The sequence below is a fragment of the Corapipo altera genome, unplaced genomic scaffold, assembly GCF_003945725.1.
Source record: "Corapipo altera isolate COAL_440 unplaced genomic scaffold, ASM394572v1 57, whole genome shotgun sequence".
In the NCBI taxonomy this organism is placed as follows: Eukaryota; Metazoa; Chordata; class Aves; order Passeriformes; family Pipridae; genus Corapipo; species Corapipo altera.
In genome coordinates, this window is record NW_020884905.1 from 7,837,152 (window position 1) to 7,853,742 (window position 16,591).

At 41.1% G+C, this 16,591-nt stretch overlaps 1 protein-coding gene across 3 annotated transcripts in view; it reads right to left on the reverse strand.

Moving 5' to 3' along the window:
• The window catches only part of CACHD1 (cache domain containing 1), a 94,767-nt gene that overhangs the window by 36,808 nt on the left and 41,368 nt on the right, over window positions 1–16,591 (reverse strand). For all 3 annotated transcript variants that reach the window (XM_027651812.1, XM_027651813.1, XM_027651814.1), the window contains exon 4: window positions 6,984–7,090. In XM_027651812.1, the coding sequence (XP_027507613.1) occupies window positions 6,984–7,090 (107 nt within the window). The remainder of the gene's footprint in view (window positions 1–6,983; window positions 7,091–16,591) is intronic.

Here is a 16,591-nt window from a genome sequence, read left to right on the forward strand (position 1 = left end):
ATGACTGCAGGGCACATTTCAAACCTTAGCCAGACACTCTACAACAAAATATCCACACTGAGTACAGTCTCAGTTCAACACCCCCAACAGTTTAGCACTTACTCAAGTTTCCCAGACTGGCTGTGGCCATGATGTTCTCACCACATTCAGCTCAGGGGAATTACCCTGGAAAAACCACTGTCTTGGGGTTTCCCCACTCCTCTTTGCCACAGTAATTTTGTATTCCCACTGTGTCTACAAGTCCCAGTGGAAGTCCTGGGCTGGGACTGTAGGGTTCTGTGCAAAAATGCAGCTTCACTTGAGCGTGGCTTTGAAGAATTTTGTGCCTTGATGGACCAAGGACTAGCACAGATTCCTCTCCACATCCCCTTCCCTAAAAGCACTCATCCTGTTTTCGTCTGAACTGCTGGTTCACAGGATGGCAATGCCTTGCAGGCAGGAGGACCATGAGACTATAAACCATTTAAATTCTCCTTTTTATGTCTAGCCACCAGGATTTCATAGTTCTGGGGGTGAAGTCTGGCAGTTGTTTTTGTATAAAGAAGCTGAATTTCTGGCATTTAAGTTTTTGTTATGAGTTACAGAACTTGAAAAATGTATTTTCAAATCTGACACGTGAACATTCAGTTAAAGCCTGGATGAAATAACTTGTCCAGTGGAATTTTACCAACAGTATTAAAATAAAGGAGTTTATAATTTAAGAGGTTTAGGGGTTTTTTTAATCCTTGCTGTATTAAAGATAAACTTGTCATTCCCACAAGGCCACAATCTGTATTATTTCCTCACAACAGTATCTGGATTTAAAAGTATTCATTTTCCCCATAAAACAACTGGATTTGAAACTCAAACTCTTTATAGCCTCAGTGCCTCTCTCTGCTGTTCTACCTTTTCACACAGTTCTGCTCATATTTCCTTCACTGAGTATGTTAGTTCAGTAACACCCTCCCCAGAGACCACCAATTTTATCCTAACTCTGCTTGTTTTTCTCTTTTTTCTCTTTTTCCTATGACCACAGCAGATAAGCCATGGCTGAAAAACCTTTAGTTCTCATCTTAATTCAAAGAGTAATTTTATTTTTCATTTTCTGGTCAGGTTCATTTGTGCAAGTATGATAAGGTACCCACCTCCCTGTTCTAATCCAAAGTACATCTTGGGCCCCCAACACAGGAAAGATGTGGACACACAGGAACAAGTCCAGAGGAGGCCATGGAGATGCTCCAAGGGCTGGAGCCCCTCTGCTCTGGAGACAGGATGGGAGAGCTGAGGGTGTTCACCTGGAGAAGAGAAGGCTCCAGGGAGACCTTAGAGCCCCTTCCAGTGCCTAAAGGGGCTCCAAGAGAGCTGGAGAGGGACTTGGGACAAGGGCCTGCAGGGACAGGCCAAGGGGGAATGGCTTCCCACTGCCAGAGGGCAGGGTTAGATGGGATATGGGGAAGGAATTCTTGGCTGTGAGGGTGGTGAGGCCCTGGCACATGTTGCCCAGAGAAGCTGTGGCTGCCCCATTTCTGGAAGTGTCCAAGGCCAGGTTGGACGGCGCTTGGAGTAACCTGGGCTAGTGGAAGGTGTCCCTGCCCATGGCAGGGGGTGGAATGAGATGAGTTTTAAGGTCCCTCCCAACGTAAACCTGTCTGGGATTCTGTGTTTATGACTCAGCGATTTTGTATTACTGAGCACATACAATCATTTTGCTTTTCTAAAGTGAAGCATCACCACTAAATAAAGACCCAGCCTTGACCTCGCACCACCTGGAGGAACCCAAGAGTCCCAGCATTATAAACACAGAAATCTTAGTGGAATTCCTCAGTTCTGGATACAGACTGTCCATGAGCTGGCATTGCCAAGTCACTCAGAAACCTCTGTCTCCTCCACTTCCAATGCAGCACTATCTGACCCCAAATCCTGCTGCAGACTGGAAAAGTTGGAAAGTATTAACATGACAGCAGTTGAAAAGATCATTCTCTCTAATTATAAATATCTCACAAGGCGAAAAGGACTTTTAGGAAGAAAGCTCTGTGTGATAGAGTTTATAAAACTTCAAAGGGAATGCGATATGATAACACTTAGCACTTCTAGATACCACTTTACATCTTCAAAGCACAGTCAAATCATTAACTAATTAATCTTCAAAGAACAGCACAAACAGTCAGGGGAAAAAAAAAAGGGAACTACTGAACATAATTGCTCATTATAAAAGAGTTTCTTAGAGCCCTCCTCTTCAGCATTACATTTGATGAGCTGCTGACCCCACGGTTCTCATCCCACAAAAACCAGGAAAGTTTAATTGTCCATTCTCCTCTGACAAGTATCTCCATTAAAAACCATCATCATGAAGATACTTCAGTGCTCCCCAGAAACAACAGTTTATTGTACAAGTAAAGACATTCTCTAACTCTTCAGACCTACAAATCTCATCCAGGATTTTCCGAGTCAAACCTTATTCCAGCTCGTATGTTTTCACCAGGAATAAAAGCTCTGCAGCTCAAACACAATTAACATTCTGCTGATGGCATGAGCCAGGACTCAATTCTTAGGAGTTCTGAAGGGAAAAGTAGTAAAAATACCTTTCATTTTAAGGAATGAGACCAGATTCCTTGATTAAAAGGGTTTGGAAGAGGAGTATTAACTCCTCTGCTCAAATACCTCCCAGCTATTTTAACTCATCCAAAATCAGTTTAAAGTACAGCAATATAAGGAACGTGACCAAGGCTTTGCTCGTTCTGGAGTCAATGATCCCTGTGGATTCCTTCCATCTCTGGGTATTTTATGATTCTAAGATTTTAAATGATCAACACCTCAAATAAAACACAGACAAAATTTACTGGGCAACTTGGTGCCATCTCTGCATATTGCTGGGGAGGAGCACTCTGCTGAAGCTGCCTGGCTTGGAACAGACATTTCAGCACTCTTAAGGATGAGAAGGAGAAAGATTTACTGGTTCCTTGTTCATTCAAAAAGAAAAAAACTCCAAAGGAATCTGATAACATAATGCACTGGGGCTCTGGGTAAGATTCTGTCCCTTAATAAATAAAGGACTATTCATCCCAGATCTCTTTAAATAACCAAAGCCTGTGATTCCATCTGAAGAATAAAGACTTTCCCCTTATCTACTTTGTTGTAATGGCTAAAAGTAATCCAAATGCAGAACTTAAACCAAGATAAAACTTTTCTGAGACATTAAAAAAAAAGAGCTACCTAATATAAAGAAAAAACAGTGTTAAAAGCATTTTTAAAGGTTGAAAATAGACATATCTATTTCTTCCTTCTCCCTCCTTTCCCTAAAATTAATCGAAGTCACAGAATATTCTGAGTTGGAAGAGACCCACAAGTGTTTATTTTCTTTTTATTATAATAAATACAACAGTGCTGCAAAAAAAATGATCTTGGAAAGTTTCATAAACTCCACTCACTCTTCTTAACACAGTGTTCAGACTAGAATTGGGGGTTGCTGTCCTCACCAAGGGCTCTCCCAGGCTCTGCTCCTGTGGCTTGCCCAGAGTCTGCGGTGCAAATTCCATTCCTTTCCAACACCTACAACTTCACCACTCTGCTCCCACTTTCTTACAGTGAGCACAGGGTGAGCCAAGATTAACATTTCAAGAATTGAGGTGGAGGTTGAGCAGAGCAGGGTTTAAATTTATGTTTTGCCCAGAGCTTTTTAGAGGCCGGATTATTTAAACTGCAAAACTTGTGTGGGAAGAGAGAGATACTCCTGGGAATTTTTTCTTTCCCGTTAAGAATGAAGTGATCAACTCATTCAGGAAGTAAGAATGAAGTGATCAACTCATTCAGGAAGACAACCTGGATGATGGGCAGGCCAGGCTGGTTTGGAAACTGTAAGAAAGCTAGAGAAGAGTATGGGAGCTCCTGTTTCTGGGCTGGAGGAGCAGAAGGATTTCAAACCCCTTCTTTAGGAGATGATGCATGTGGGGTCCTCCCCACCACTCTGCATCCAGTGGGAAGGACTGTATGATATCATTTTGGGGAAGTTGTGGCTTCCCATCCTGCCTCTAAGTCAAAACAAGCAAAGCAAGGCAGGAGAAAAAATACACAATAAAAACACCCAGATGTGCCACAGCTCTTGGGCTTTTTAGAGCATAAAAATATTCCTCACCAGCTCTGCATGCAGACATTTTAAAGAGAAGAAAGAAAAATATGGGATTAGAGGAACTTCTTTCCTGTTTATTGTAATTTTCTTTAAAAGGTTGTTTTAGTTTAATGTGTGTATGTTGATAGATTTATTGAGAAACAGGTCCTGTGCAGAACCAGGGCTCTGCCCCAAGTGGACTCTGAAAGGTAAGTGGTTCCACAGAACTGGGGCACTGATGAATTAAGATAAAATTAAGAGTTTCAAGAGACAGATGACACTAAGTACTTTTGAAAGCATTTCTAACCTAGCAACATCTCCCCAGCTGTGAGGATGCTGCTGCACTGACAGCACTCCATCCTTCTAACCAAAACTGCCCCCCTATCTGTTTATATTCACAGTGTGCCCCAAACCAACTGTTATCTCAGACCAAGAATTCCTTTGGGAAGAGACTGACTTTTTGGCACAGCAGGTCCTGGCCCATGGTTACATAAGCAAGAGTTACAGATACAACCAACAAAATATCCTTGACCCACAAAACAAACACTGAACCTCACTTCCTGAAACCTTCCCACATCCAGTTTATCCCAAACCCCAAATATTTCTGCAGTCACACAGGGACAGTGCTCCGGATATGGGCAGTGTCCAGCTCCACATCAGCTTCATTCTGCTTGACTCTCCTGGCAGCAGCTGCCCCTGAAGCCACACCAGTCCCTGCTCTGGGACAGGCTGGTGGAGCTCACGTGGTTGAGATGTTCTCAACAGAGGATCAGGGAAGGGAAGGTGGGAACTGCCATCAACCACAGCGGTGGCTGTGGTAGTGTCCACGGCCAGGCTGAACAGGGCTTAGAGCAACCTGGGCTAGTGGAAGGTGTCCCTGTCCATGGCAAGGAGTGGAATCAGCTTTAGGATTCCTCCCAACCCAAACCAGTCTGTGACTCTGTGATGATCTCACGAACTTTCAAACACCTTCAATAAGGAGATGAGGCCTAAGGGTATTGTACCTCACCTACTTTTCATTTCATTTCACTTCTCATTTCACTGAGTGTGTACCCAGGATCAACTCTAGTTTCTCAAAAAAACCCGTTTCCATCTCATTTTTCTGCATCAATCCACTCCTTCCATCCCAGGCATTTTCTCACTAATAAAAATCTCCCCCCAGGGCTGTGTTTCTTTAACAGTAAAGCTGGAGGAGAGTCTGCTGTCAATAAATCCTGAAGCACTTCCCTGTTCTTACTCTCCCTCCAATTCCCTCTTCTCTTCTGTTGCCCTTTCCTGCCAATGCCATTTTTTGAAGCTTCTCCTTTCATCAGGAAGCTTTCAAGCCAGAGGCAAGGGAAGAGGAGGCACTTGAGTCTCACTGTAGAGCCAGGACAGCAAGAAACTTAAATACATACTCTATTTATGTAAGAATTCAAACCAGAAATGTAAAAAATGGTTACAGGAAACTATGACTTATTTGTTTTTCACCACTCAAAAATAAAAAATATTTCTTGAATACTTTTTTTACATCCATCTCCTGCAGTAGAAAAAGATTTTTATTTAATAAAAAACATTAAGTGATTCATTCAATGCTTTGCTTTTACAACAGTGCCTGTAAACTTGCTTTCAGATATTATTTTGATTAATCACTGCATGGGATTTTATACATTATTTTAATAAGTTGTTTGGGTTTGTTTTTTTAATTAAAGAGATGGGTAAAACAAAGCCCAGCAAATCACAGTGAGTGAACAAAGACTGCCTGTCTTTAGGGTGGAAAACACCACACAAATCATGGGGATGAGATGCATGTCAGGAAATCAGCCTGGCCAGCACCTGCATCCAAGATGTGGAATTCAGTGGGTGGGATGGAAAAGAATCTGTTCATTTTGCTTTTGGTTTTTACTTCTTTTTACATTTCATTAAAAATCCAAAAAGCAAAGCTATAAGAAGGGACACAGTAAGGGAGGTTATAAAATTTTGGGGTTTTTTCATCCAATTTGTTGCAAAATATGTAAATGTTCTGTGCTTGGTGAGGGTGGAATGGCAGCTCTGCCACTTCATCAGTCAAGTTTATTCCAAAAGACACATGAAAATTAAAATAAAATAAAAACATCCCAAGTCTGCACTACTTCCCCCCCAACAATTAACAGACAAAACCTCCCAAAATTAAATCCACAACCAAAGTCTATTAGTGTTCTCTAATTTACAGCCCTTAGGCACCATAAAAAGTTGAAAAGTAAGATGAAAAAACTGGACAAAAGTATGACTAAAACCAACTCAAATCCCTGTATTATCCAGGTCGATTAAGATGCAAAAAAAGCAAACCTTGCTGCACCAGAGGACCAAAGGCTGAATTTTTCAGGGATAAGTCATAGGTATTTTGGGTCTAAGCATATTTCTAACTCTGTAGATGTGTCAAGAAACACCCTGACAAGACAAAGAAAGGAAATATTTTAAGATGTCCCTGTATTTTGTAGTTTTTGCATATCACTGCAAATGCAGCCTCACATTAGCTGAACTCAGCTAAGAAGATCAGAGAAACTTCCTGGCATGGTCCCTCCAGCAGCTGACACTGCTGATGCCAAAGCAGACAGGCCTAGGAAGGAAAAGTGCCTTGGAAAAAAAAAGGAGGAAGAACTAAAATGTGCATAAACCACAACAAAATTATCCATGGTGGGCTGGAACCAAATCTTCATAACATTTCTATCAAGTACTCAGACTAAGGGCATTACTTGAGGTATCATCTTTCAATCATGAAATCTCAAATTAAGAGCAGGGTGACAGTTTGAAGGGGAAATAAAAGCTTGTTGCTATGGCAATCAATGCAAATTCTCTGTGCCAAGGAAATGTTCAAGTCTAATGGAAAAAAAAACAACCCTTACAACAGAAGGAAAAAAACCCAAAGTCTTCAACTTACCAGAATTTAAGTCCCGTCCAGGGTTGAAGGCTCTGCTGTTGACAGTGGTTGAAAGTCTGTCACAGCTGATGGTCCTGGAAACGTTGGTGTTGAAATTTCCATCAAATCTGAAAAGACAACAACAGGATTACCAACTGAACTCTAGCTATTAAACCTACACAGTATTTATAAAGGAAGCATTTATTTTTAATATTTTAATGAAAATAAGTATTTTGGAAACTCCAACATTATGTATATTTGAAGGGTCCAGGAAAAATTGTGGCAGCCCCATCCCTGGAAGAGTTCAAGGCTGGAGCAACCTGGTCTAGTGGAAGGTGTCCCTGCCCATGGCAGGGTGTGGAATGAGATTAAGGTTCCTCCCAACCCAAACCAGTCTGGGATTCCACAAAACAATTTTAAACCTGTTTTCTGTACAAAAACTTGAGGATTTACATTCCAAACAGCAGAAGGAATTTTACAGTTTGAAGTTTTGTTTTGGTTAAATAATTCAATACATTCATAACTCTAATGCAAAAAGTATTCTAGTGCACAGTTTTAACAAGAAAACTATAAAATATCATTAAATCAATGCCTTAAAAATTTAAATAAAAAGGGTTATTTATAACTGGGAAAATCTCTGAAGCTTTCAAGGACTTAAATGCAGTTTTGTGCCATTTACATAGGCCAATTTTATTTGATAACATTTCTGTGCCTTGAATATTCTGATGACATTAGGCAGTGTGATTACTCTTGTACTTAAAAAACCCTATTTATTTCTAAACAAAGAATTTTTCTGCCATTTTTTCTGTTCCTACAAAATGACAACAAATTGAGGTCTGCATAACATCCTGTTCTGGACAAAGAGTTCTAACCAGCCTTTGTGGTGTGAGAAAGCTGATAATAAACAAGTCTTGGAGAGAAACTGGGCAGAGCAGGGGTTTGTTCAATACCATCAAGACAAAACCAGTGAGTTCCAACTACTTCAACCAATATGGTGCCTGGTAAGGATGGGAAGACACTGATTATCCGGTTCTGCCCTTAGAGTGGTTGTTGTAAGGGCTGGTTTGTAGTCACAGACAATAAAACAATTCACTTCTAAATCGTCCCCTTGAAACAACAATTAGCAGGAACAAACCCCACAGACAGATGGAACTGGTTACCACAAGGAAATTTCAAGTTGTGACCACATGAAGAGAGTCTTCTTAAGCAAACTAAACCTCTCCTAATTCAACAGACTTTCTTTCAGCCCAATTCAGAATCATTCCGTTCTGCAGGGACGTGGCTGAGCAGCCCCACACCATCCCAGAGCCTCCACCTCTGGGTTTGTGGGGTCCTCAGATGAACGATGTAGGAAAACCTTTTATGACTTACAAGTGAAAAATAACTAAGAAAGATAAAAATAGATGTTTTTAGGATTGATCAGCACCTCTGTAGGTGACTGGATCCACTTCCAGAGATTTCAGCCTTACAAAACTAGGCAAAGGCTGCACACACAGGTCATGAGTTTGCCTGTTGGCCATGGTTTATGCCAATACAAACATATTTAAGGTTAGGCTGGGTTTTTTTGCTTAAAACAGAGGTTTAACTTCTGTTATGAGTGAAGAGGATGGCACAGCCTCCTCACAAGCTTAGGAATTTGCCCTTCAAGTATAGAAGCCATGTCCCAAGAATGTACTATTGAATTCCTTCCCGATTTTCTGAATTAGAAATAAGTAAAATTATCTTTTCTGCAAAGGCATAACAAAGCCTCAGACACTGAATCCTTTGGTCTCAACGTCAGATTAAATTGTATGACTCCTGTCACACACGTCTCATTTTACACAGAGCCCATCAGACTGGAAGCTCTATGTGAAGAAGCTCTAATCAATCTGAATTTTTGAATTTGCAGAATGTGATCATTATTTATTACCATTACTAACCCCTTAATTTTAATATCATCACTGCCACGCAGAAATGTCAATAAAAACAACATCTCCTTAAACTGAGATGCTTGAAAATTACTTTAATCTACATCCGTAAACACTGCAATCCTAAACTACCTGGGTTATTCATAAAGGAGATAAATGAAACTACCAGTGAACAGTTAGTTAAAAATAAAAAAGAAAAAAGTCATGTATATTTGGAAATAATGATTTGCCCTCTGCACACTTTCAAAATTACATAGAATAAATGCAGTTTATATATAGTTCTACCCATTTTGGTCACTATTTTTAATATACATACATAAATACTGGGTAAAAAATACATTTTTAAGTTGCAGATCTTCTACCATATAGATGCAAATGTAGACAGAGAATGCAAGGTTTGGCATCAGGGAGCCCCAGAGCAGTTTGTCCAAAAATTCTCTCTCTCATCCCTTAACAAATATTTTACATAGCTCAGACTTTTGACATATTTGGGTTACCCTAAATAAACACAAATATTAAGTCCTCTTGCTCTTCTCCATCCCCACCTCAACTAGGAACTTGCTCATCAATGGAGAAATATATCTAATTGTGGCAACTTCTCAACCCATCAAACACAGTGATAAGGGAAGGGAGTAACACCAAATACAGCAGGGACGAGGACAGGCAGATAAATTTTTGCTCTACAAAAAGCGCTGTGGGTTCCTTATTGGCCACAGATGTTCAGTGCTTTTGGTATTTTATCCCAAAGAGCTCAATCAACAGCACTCCATTGGCACTGGGGTTTTGATTCAGGACTCAGGTAGGGACAAAGAGCTTTGGGTGATCAGAGAATCACAGAATGGTTTGAGCTGGGAGGGGCCTTTAGAGGTCATTGAGTCCCACTCCCTGCCAGGGGCAAGGGACACCTTCCACTAGACCAGGTTGCTCCAAGACCCATCCAACCTGGCCTTGGACACTTCCAGGGATGGGGCAGCCACAGCTTCTCTGGGCAACCTGTGCCAGGGCCTCCCCACCCTCACAGGGAACAACTTAATATCCCATCTAACCCTGCCCTCCTTCAGCTTAAAGCCATTCCTCTTTGTCCTGCATGCTCTTGTAAATAGTCCCTTTTCATATTCTGCATTATCTTGGCTCTTCACAGCAAGGAAGAGAGAGAGAAACAGACCCTCCTGACCAGCATCCCCTCTCCCAGGATGTGAGATCAGGAATGATCCTCTGTCAGACACCAAAAGCAGCCAAACTGTGATGCCTTTGAGCTCTGCACGGGCTCATCACTCCATTGGGAACTGCTTGTTGACATTATTGGCACCTGCTCCCTGAGAGCTCTCCCAAGTCCTCTCCATTGAGGAAAAGCCTTGACATTTTGCAGGAAGGCAGTGCTCAGAGCCAGGCTGTGGCTTTTCCCATCCCCATTAAAATGTAACCACTTCAAAAAAATTGCAGTTCTTACCACGCGAGCAAAACTGTTGATTTTTTGTTGGCTAAAGAATCTCCAGCCTGAGATTGATTGATAATGGATGGGTTTCAAAAAAGCATGTTTATCTTGGGGCAAAACCAAAAAACCTGTGAATTAAACATCTCCATGCTAAAGAAATATTTCCGAGCAACACTAAAGAACAAACTCTGAGGGAAAAATAATGACTTTTCAGGATGTAAGCAAATTGTCCCAGTGCTCCCATCAAAATCCATTAGCAATGGCAACACGATACCTTGTTAGCAACTAACATTATTCATGTCTCAGAGCATGGGCAGTAAATATTGGGGTTGAATTCAAAATCATCAGGTTTGACTCTGCCATGCCTTCTAGGAAGGCAAAAATAAAGTTATCACCCCCAACTTCCCTTCCATTGGAGCTCCTGCAGCCCAAAACCCCTCACCACAGGCCAAGAGGATCAGAGTTTTAGGTACAAACCCCTCATTTACATTGCTTTTTTTATTGGAGCATTTTAATGCAAAAATCAACAAAGTCCTCAGCTTTTCTCAGTAAACAAGTTTTGTGTTACCCCTCAGGAAGATGAAGACATGAATGCCTAAATAATCTGCAGCAGAGCTGGGAAAAGGGAGCAGAAAATTATTGCAGCACATCTCATTCCTCCTTCTTGTTACAGCACAAGAGTAGCAAAAGGAAATACAGTTAATGAGAAAGTGGTATAAATAAAATATGAAGAATTGTTTTAAGCCACATAAATTAAAGACTAGCCCTCAGACAGACCTGTCATCCAAGACCAAGGGCTGCTCCAGACTGAGCTAAGGTGGGATATCTACTTCAAACCTCTTTTCAGGTGCAGTTTGCCTTAAAATTGACTTTTTGCACCTTGCAATGAAGTGTATTTTTAAACTGCCACTGGTTCCATGACACAAGGACCTTGAGAGGAGACCAGTTCCCATCACAAGTGCACGTCCTTAGAAAAACAAGACCAGGAACTGGGTAGAGGCAGCACTGTGGCAAGTTTACATTATCATATTTGCCATCATTTTAATTACATTGGAGAATTTTCCATGTTTTTCTTTTGGGTGCTTCTAAGTTGTTTTAATTCAGAATAATATATTTGAGCATCTTCCCCATTAAAGCCACAATTAAAACTAAAGCCCCAGCACTGCCAAGTTGCACTTACAGCAAATGTTTATATTTTTGGCTGTAACTACCGATTTTACCTTTACAACATATTCATACCTTGTACATTTTCCACACTAATTTCAAACCATACAAACCTTCCCATCACTAGTTTTGGAAGAAGTTAAAAAGCCCATAAATGTATGTATTTTAATATTTGAAGAAAAGCATTGCTCAGCACACTTTCTCTGCTCAGAGACAATTTTTACCAGTGTCTTCCCTCATTTTTCACCTGTCTCTCCTAATTTTTACCAGTGTCTGCCTAAATTTTTATCACTGTCTCCCTAAACTTTTACCAGCATCTCCCTTAATTTTTACCAGTGTTTCCCTAAATCTCTACCAGTGTCTTCCCTCATTTTTACCAATGCCTCTGTAAATTTTTACCAGCGTCTTCCCTCATTTTTTACCAGTGTCTCCCTAAATTTTACCAGCGTCCACCACTTTTGCAAGGAGCACGACTACAAGGTGGATGAAAACAGCGATGGTCGACCAAGGTCTTCTCTGAGATTTGGCCCAAAATGTTCTAGGTGACAACACCACATCCAACACTTGGGAACTCCTCCAGAATCCTTCCCAATGAAAACACAACAAACCCTTGCATTTATATATAATTTCGTACTTATTTAAACCCGAGCAGAAGACATTGGCTGAAATTCACTTCCAAGCCAGGCCTGCTCACCCCATCCCCCTATCCCTGCCTCTCTCTCCAAGCCCTTCCTTCTGGATTCGCTTTAATGAAGACCCGATCGAAGGCGCATCCCGAGGGAGCAAACAGAGCTGCGACTCCCACTTTGATCTCTTCCCCATGGAGAACCCGCTCCCTGCCTGGCTCGCAAGATGTTCATGTGATTGACGTTGGCTCTGATGTACAAACTGCTTTGAACTTCACACACTCAATTCCCATCAGGCCGCGCTCATTTTTATTCTCCTTCAACAGGATTTACGGGCGGGAGATCAGCAAGTGGAGGAGATAAAATAAATTTGCAGGGGCTTTGAATCTCACATCAAACCACGGTTCGAGTGAGCTCCAATTGGATTGTGCTCGGCCTGAATTTACACTGTAAATCAGCCTCTTTTGTACAGTTTCAGTTTAGCGAGCTGTGCATAAAAATGGCACTTGAGCAGCTGCTGAGGGGTTCACGTTGTTTTAACACTCATTTCTTTCCCCCCTTTCCCTTTTCCCTTTAAGCTACCATCAGCTTAAAGCTGCCATGCAAATGAAATTATGGAAGTTGGCTCAAAATTCAGCAGTTCCTTTGAAATCCACAACTAGGCCTGTTCGCTTGATTGCAGGGTAAGATTTTACCTCCTATTTTACATAAATACTTTAATATATGGTCCCCACTGCATCTAAACAGAATGCTGGAAAACAATGTTTTTATTAATAAATTGGGAAAAAAAGCTACTGATGGTTCAGTTAACAAATTTCTTCTGGCAAGGCATTAAAGTTGCTTCAATTATTTCAACTATTCTTGAAAAACTCCAGACATTCTTGCTCTCAGGAGTAAATAAAGTGTATTATTGGAAGAAGGATTCAACACAGTAACAGAAAAACAAAACCCACTTTTTCATGAGGCTTTTGGCTACATTAGAAGTAAAGCAACAGTCCAGAAGAGCAATTTCCTAAATACCTGCTGAAGTTTATGGACAAATCAAGGTCCTGCCAAGACTATGTACACTCCCTACATCTTCTACTGCAGCCTGATACTCTGCAAGAACAGCAAATACATCTTAAATTTCATTCAGAGTGGCCCACCCACTTCTCCTTTGGAAGTGCAGCTCTTCAGATATTGCAGCAACAGAAGGAACTGAATGGGATTCCCGTTATCTCCCACTTAACTGCTCGGGAGAGGAAAGATAAACACAGAAAGAGCTGTGATAAAATTGAACTGCATTAGCAAATATTTAACCATCTGTTTAAAAAAAAAAAAAAGAAAAAAGAAAAAACCAGACCACTTTTGAAGGCTGTATCACAGTCAGGGAGTAAATGATTTTCAAATATAGGTTTGTAAACTCACTTATTCAAACAGCCCTATTAATGTTTGCAATGCAACACTGCCAAGGAGCCTGTTTTACCAACAAACATTTCTCTATTCCATTTCCTTTCAGAAATTTAGATAAATGCATTCCCTGAGCTCTTATCAGCATAGTTAAATAAAAGTAAAAATAGATTTCCAGCTGCCTTGAAACATGGATGTTTAGAGCAAGAGCAGGAACGCTGATGATGCCAACGAGACTCTAAACAGATAGGTTTGGAGACCTGTGACAACTTCCCATAAAAAAACAGCAGTGAAATTCATTTCTGTCCTCCAGTGTAGAAGCAAAGAGTACAGAGGATGTTTCCACCAGTACAAAGGTGTATCCATGTCCAGTGTGGAGGTACAGCTTTATTGCCCCCCTCTCACAGCAGTGATGACACAGGGGGTAGCTTTCCAGAGCTGCCACTCTGTCCTTCTCTCCCTGTTCAAATCCAAGTCAAAGGCAACTCAAGCAAACTGGATTTCCTACCTTCTCTCATCAAGGACACCAAGGACATGAAATGCTGAAGCACATCAGAGCAATGGGTCTCAAAACTGGGCAGGAGAGGAGAAGGATCGAGGCTGGGTTATGGAAAATGTTTTGTCTTCCTTTAAAGGTATTGTCTGTTTTTTTGTTGGAAAAGCTGCATAGGCAGCTCTGTGTTTCCTTACAAATGCATCTGATTAATAACTTAAATCCTCTTTTTTTTTGGGAAGGCAATTTCACTGCAGCCATGCAGGGCTTTGCTATGCTGAGAAACCACTGGTTTGTCCTGTACGGTCCCAGTTCTGCAAAGTGCATACGTGCAACTGTATCTTCACATGTACTTATGATGCAAACACAACTTGGACTTACCTGGCAAACTGGAACTATAACCTGGCACACTGGAACTATATAAAGCTACTTCTGAAAGCCTCCTAAAAGAGCCAGTTAGCACCAATCACAGAATTTCCTAAATAAGGCATTTTGTGTAACAGGTAGATGACTCAAACATTACCCACGTGTCAGACTTAACCTTTGTGTGGAAGGAGTTTGATTTTATTTCTTCTGCAAATGTTCGATATACAACACCCATTTATCTACTTGTTGTCATCCAGGCCAACACCATATTTAAGAATAAAGCTACTTCAGTTGTCACTCACATGTCAGACCACGCAAAGCTAATGCTTCCAAACCTGTTTCCCAAAACTCATTTCTTAAATCCTTATGTAGACACTTCTCACAACGACATGTATCCCATAAGTTCCCACTGCAGGTGCAGGGAAGCTGCAGGTGCTCAGGACCTCTGATAAATAAACACTCTTTATTCTTTTCCCTGCCCTCTTGCTGACACTCTGTCACAGCCCCATCTGCACATCAGCCCATCTCAGTTCTGAGATTTCCTGAATACCTACTGAGGGCTTTTAGGCATGAAAACCAGGAGACACCATCTTGTGCACAAAGGTATTTATCCTCTTAAGGAGGAAGACACTTTAATTAAAACATTGTCTTGTAAATGACCACCCAATTCAATCATGATAGGGAATGTCTGGAGACAGCATGAAATCCCTTTCTCATGGCTCCTTCAGCAGCCTTTGTTACAGAGGAGACACAGAGCCTTATTTTTCCAGCAGGGATTTCTTGGAGGATTAGAAGATGTATGTCACTTCACATCCATTTTCCTTATCTCCCATCAGTTTTGCTAAGAGCCTGGAGCACTTGATCCATATTAAATCTGGCTGGCTGGAGCAGCACCTCCTCCCAACTGCTCTGAGCACTTCCCTGGGATAAGGAGCCAGGCTCCAACCTGGACACAAATACAGCCCAGATGCTTTGGCAGGTACCAGATCTCTGAACCAACCACTCTGAGATGTCTCAAAGCTCTGCTCTCTGCCTGCTCTGCTCTCCCTCCACGTCACTACGGTTTGCCATTCCCAAACCTTGATTAAGTAAAACTGAAAATGCAAACTGATACACCTGAAGAAAGGATCAGCAAAATCTAGAGAGGAACACACAGTCCCTGCTCTGTTGACCTCCCCTGCACATGTACTTAGGCGTGTGATTAATTTTCCTTTACCCAAGCACATATTTAGACTCTTTGGTAAACCAGATGAGCATAATTGTATGATTAAATGTTTGTGGAATTAAGGCCTAGGGAATAGTCCCTTGCCAAAACCACTCAACAGCCACCAACTGCACTGCCTCATCTAGTTGGTGTTGCATATTCTAATTTATTTCTTTTCACCACTGTCCAAAACAAGGCAGTTCCATTGCACAAACCTGCCCTGGTGGGGGAACACAACTGCTGTACTTACACTAGATAAACCAGTATATGTTGGGTACAATATAGCAACCAAAACATGGTCAGGCTGGTAATTTTAATCCAGAACTAATCACTGTGGACTGCAATCTGTCACATGAAAATTTATTTATTTGGGCTCTTCACTGTAAATCCAGCACCACATAATGGTAATAACATAACTATTGCTTTCCATGTCATATCTCACTACTCGACTAAACAAGCAAGTCAAATACCAGGTTCATGTTATAACCCAGTTGGTACTTTGTTAGGTCTTATTTTGTATCATTTATTTACAGTCACCAGGTGTCAAAGTCTCACAGTTTATCTCAAGCTACAAGGCAAACCCTCTTTGAAGCCAATGCTTGGATTTTCAAGATAAAGACAAGCAAACACAAGGCCACACATGGATAATTTTGTTAATGGTAACAACAAATACAAACTGAAGATAACAAGCCATTAAAAAAAAACCTGAAGAAAAATTCCTTTCTCTACAGAATAGTTCAGCATCTCCCTCACAAGTTAATTTTTCCAAAACCAATCCAAACTTGCAGCATTCCCTATGGAATGTCAAGAAGTTAGACAGCAATGTAAAAGGCTGATGATGGAACGATCACCAGGCAGCATGAAGTGCCATCAGATTTTCAAATGTCTCTTTTAGAGGCTGAATACCATGTGAAAAACAGCCTTAAACACTGTGGGACGGGCCCTCAAATTACCTTAAAAATACACCCTGAAGACAATGTGCTCCTGACAATGTTCTTGCCCCAAGTGTTTGCTCAAGTGAAGAGGCCACATGACAAAACACCAA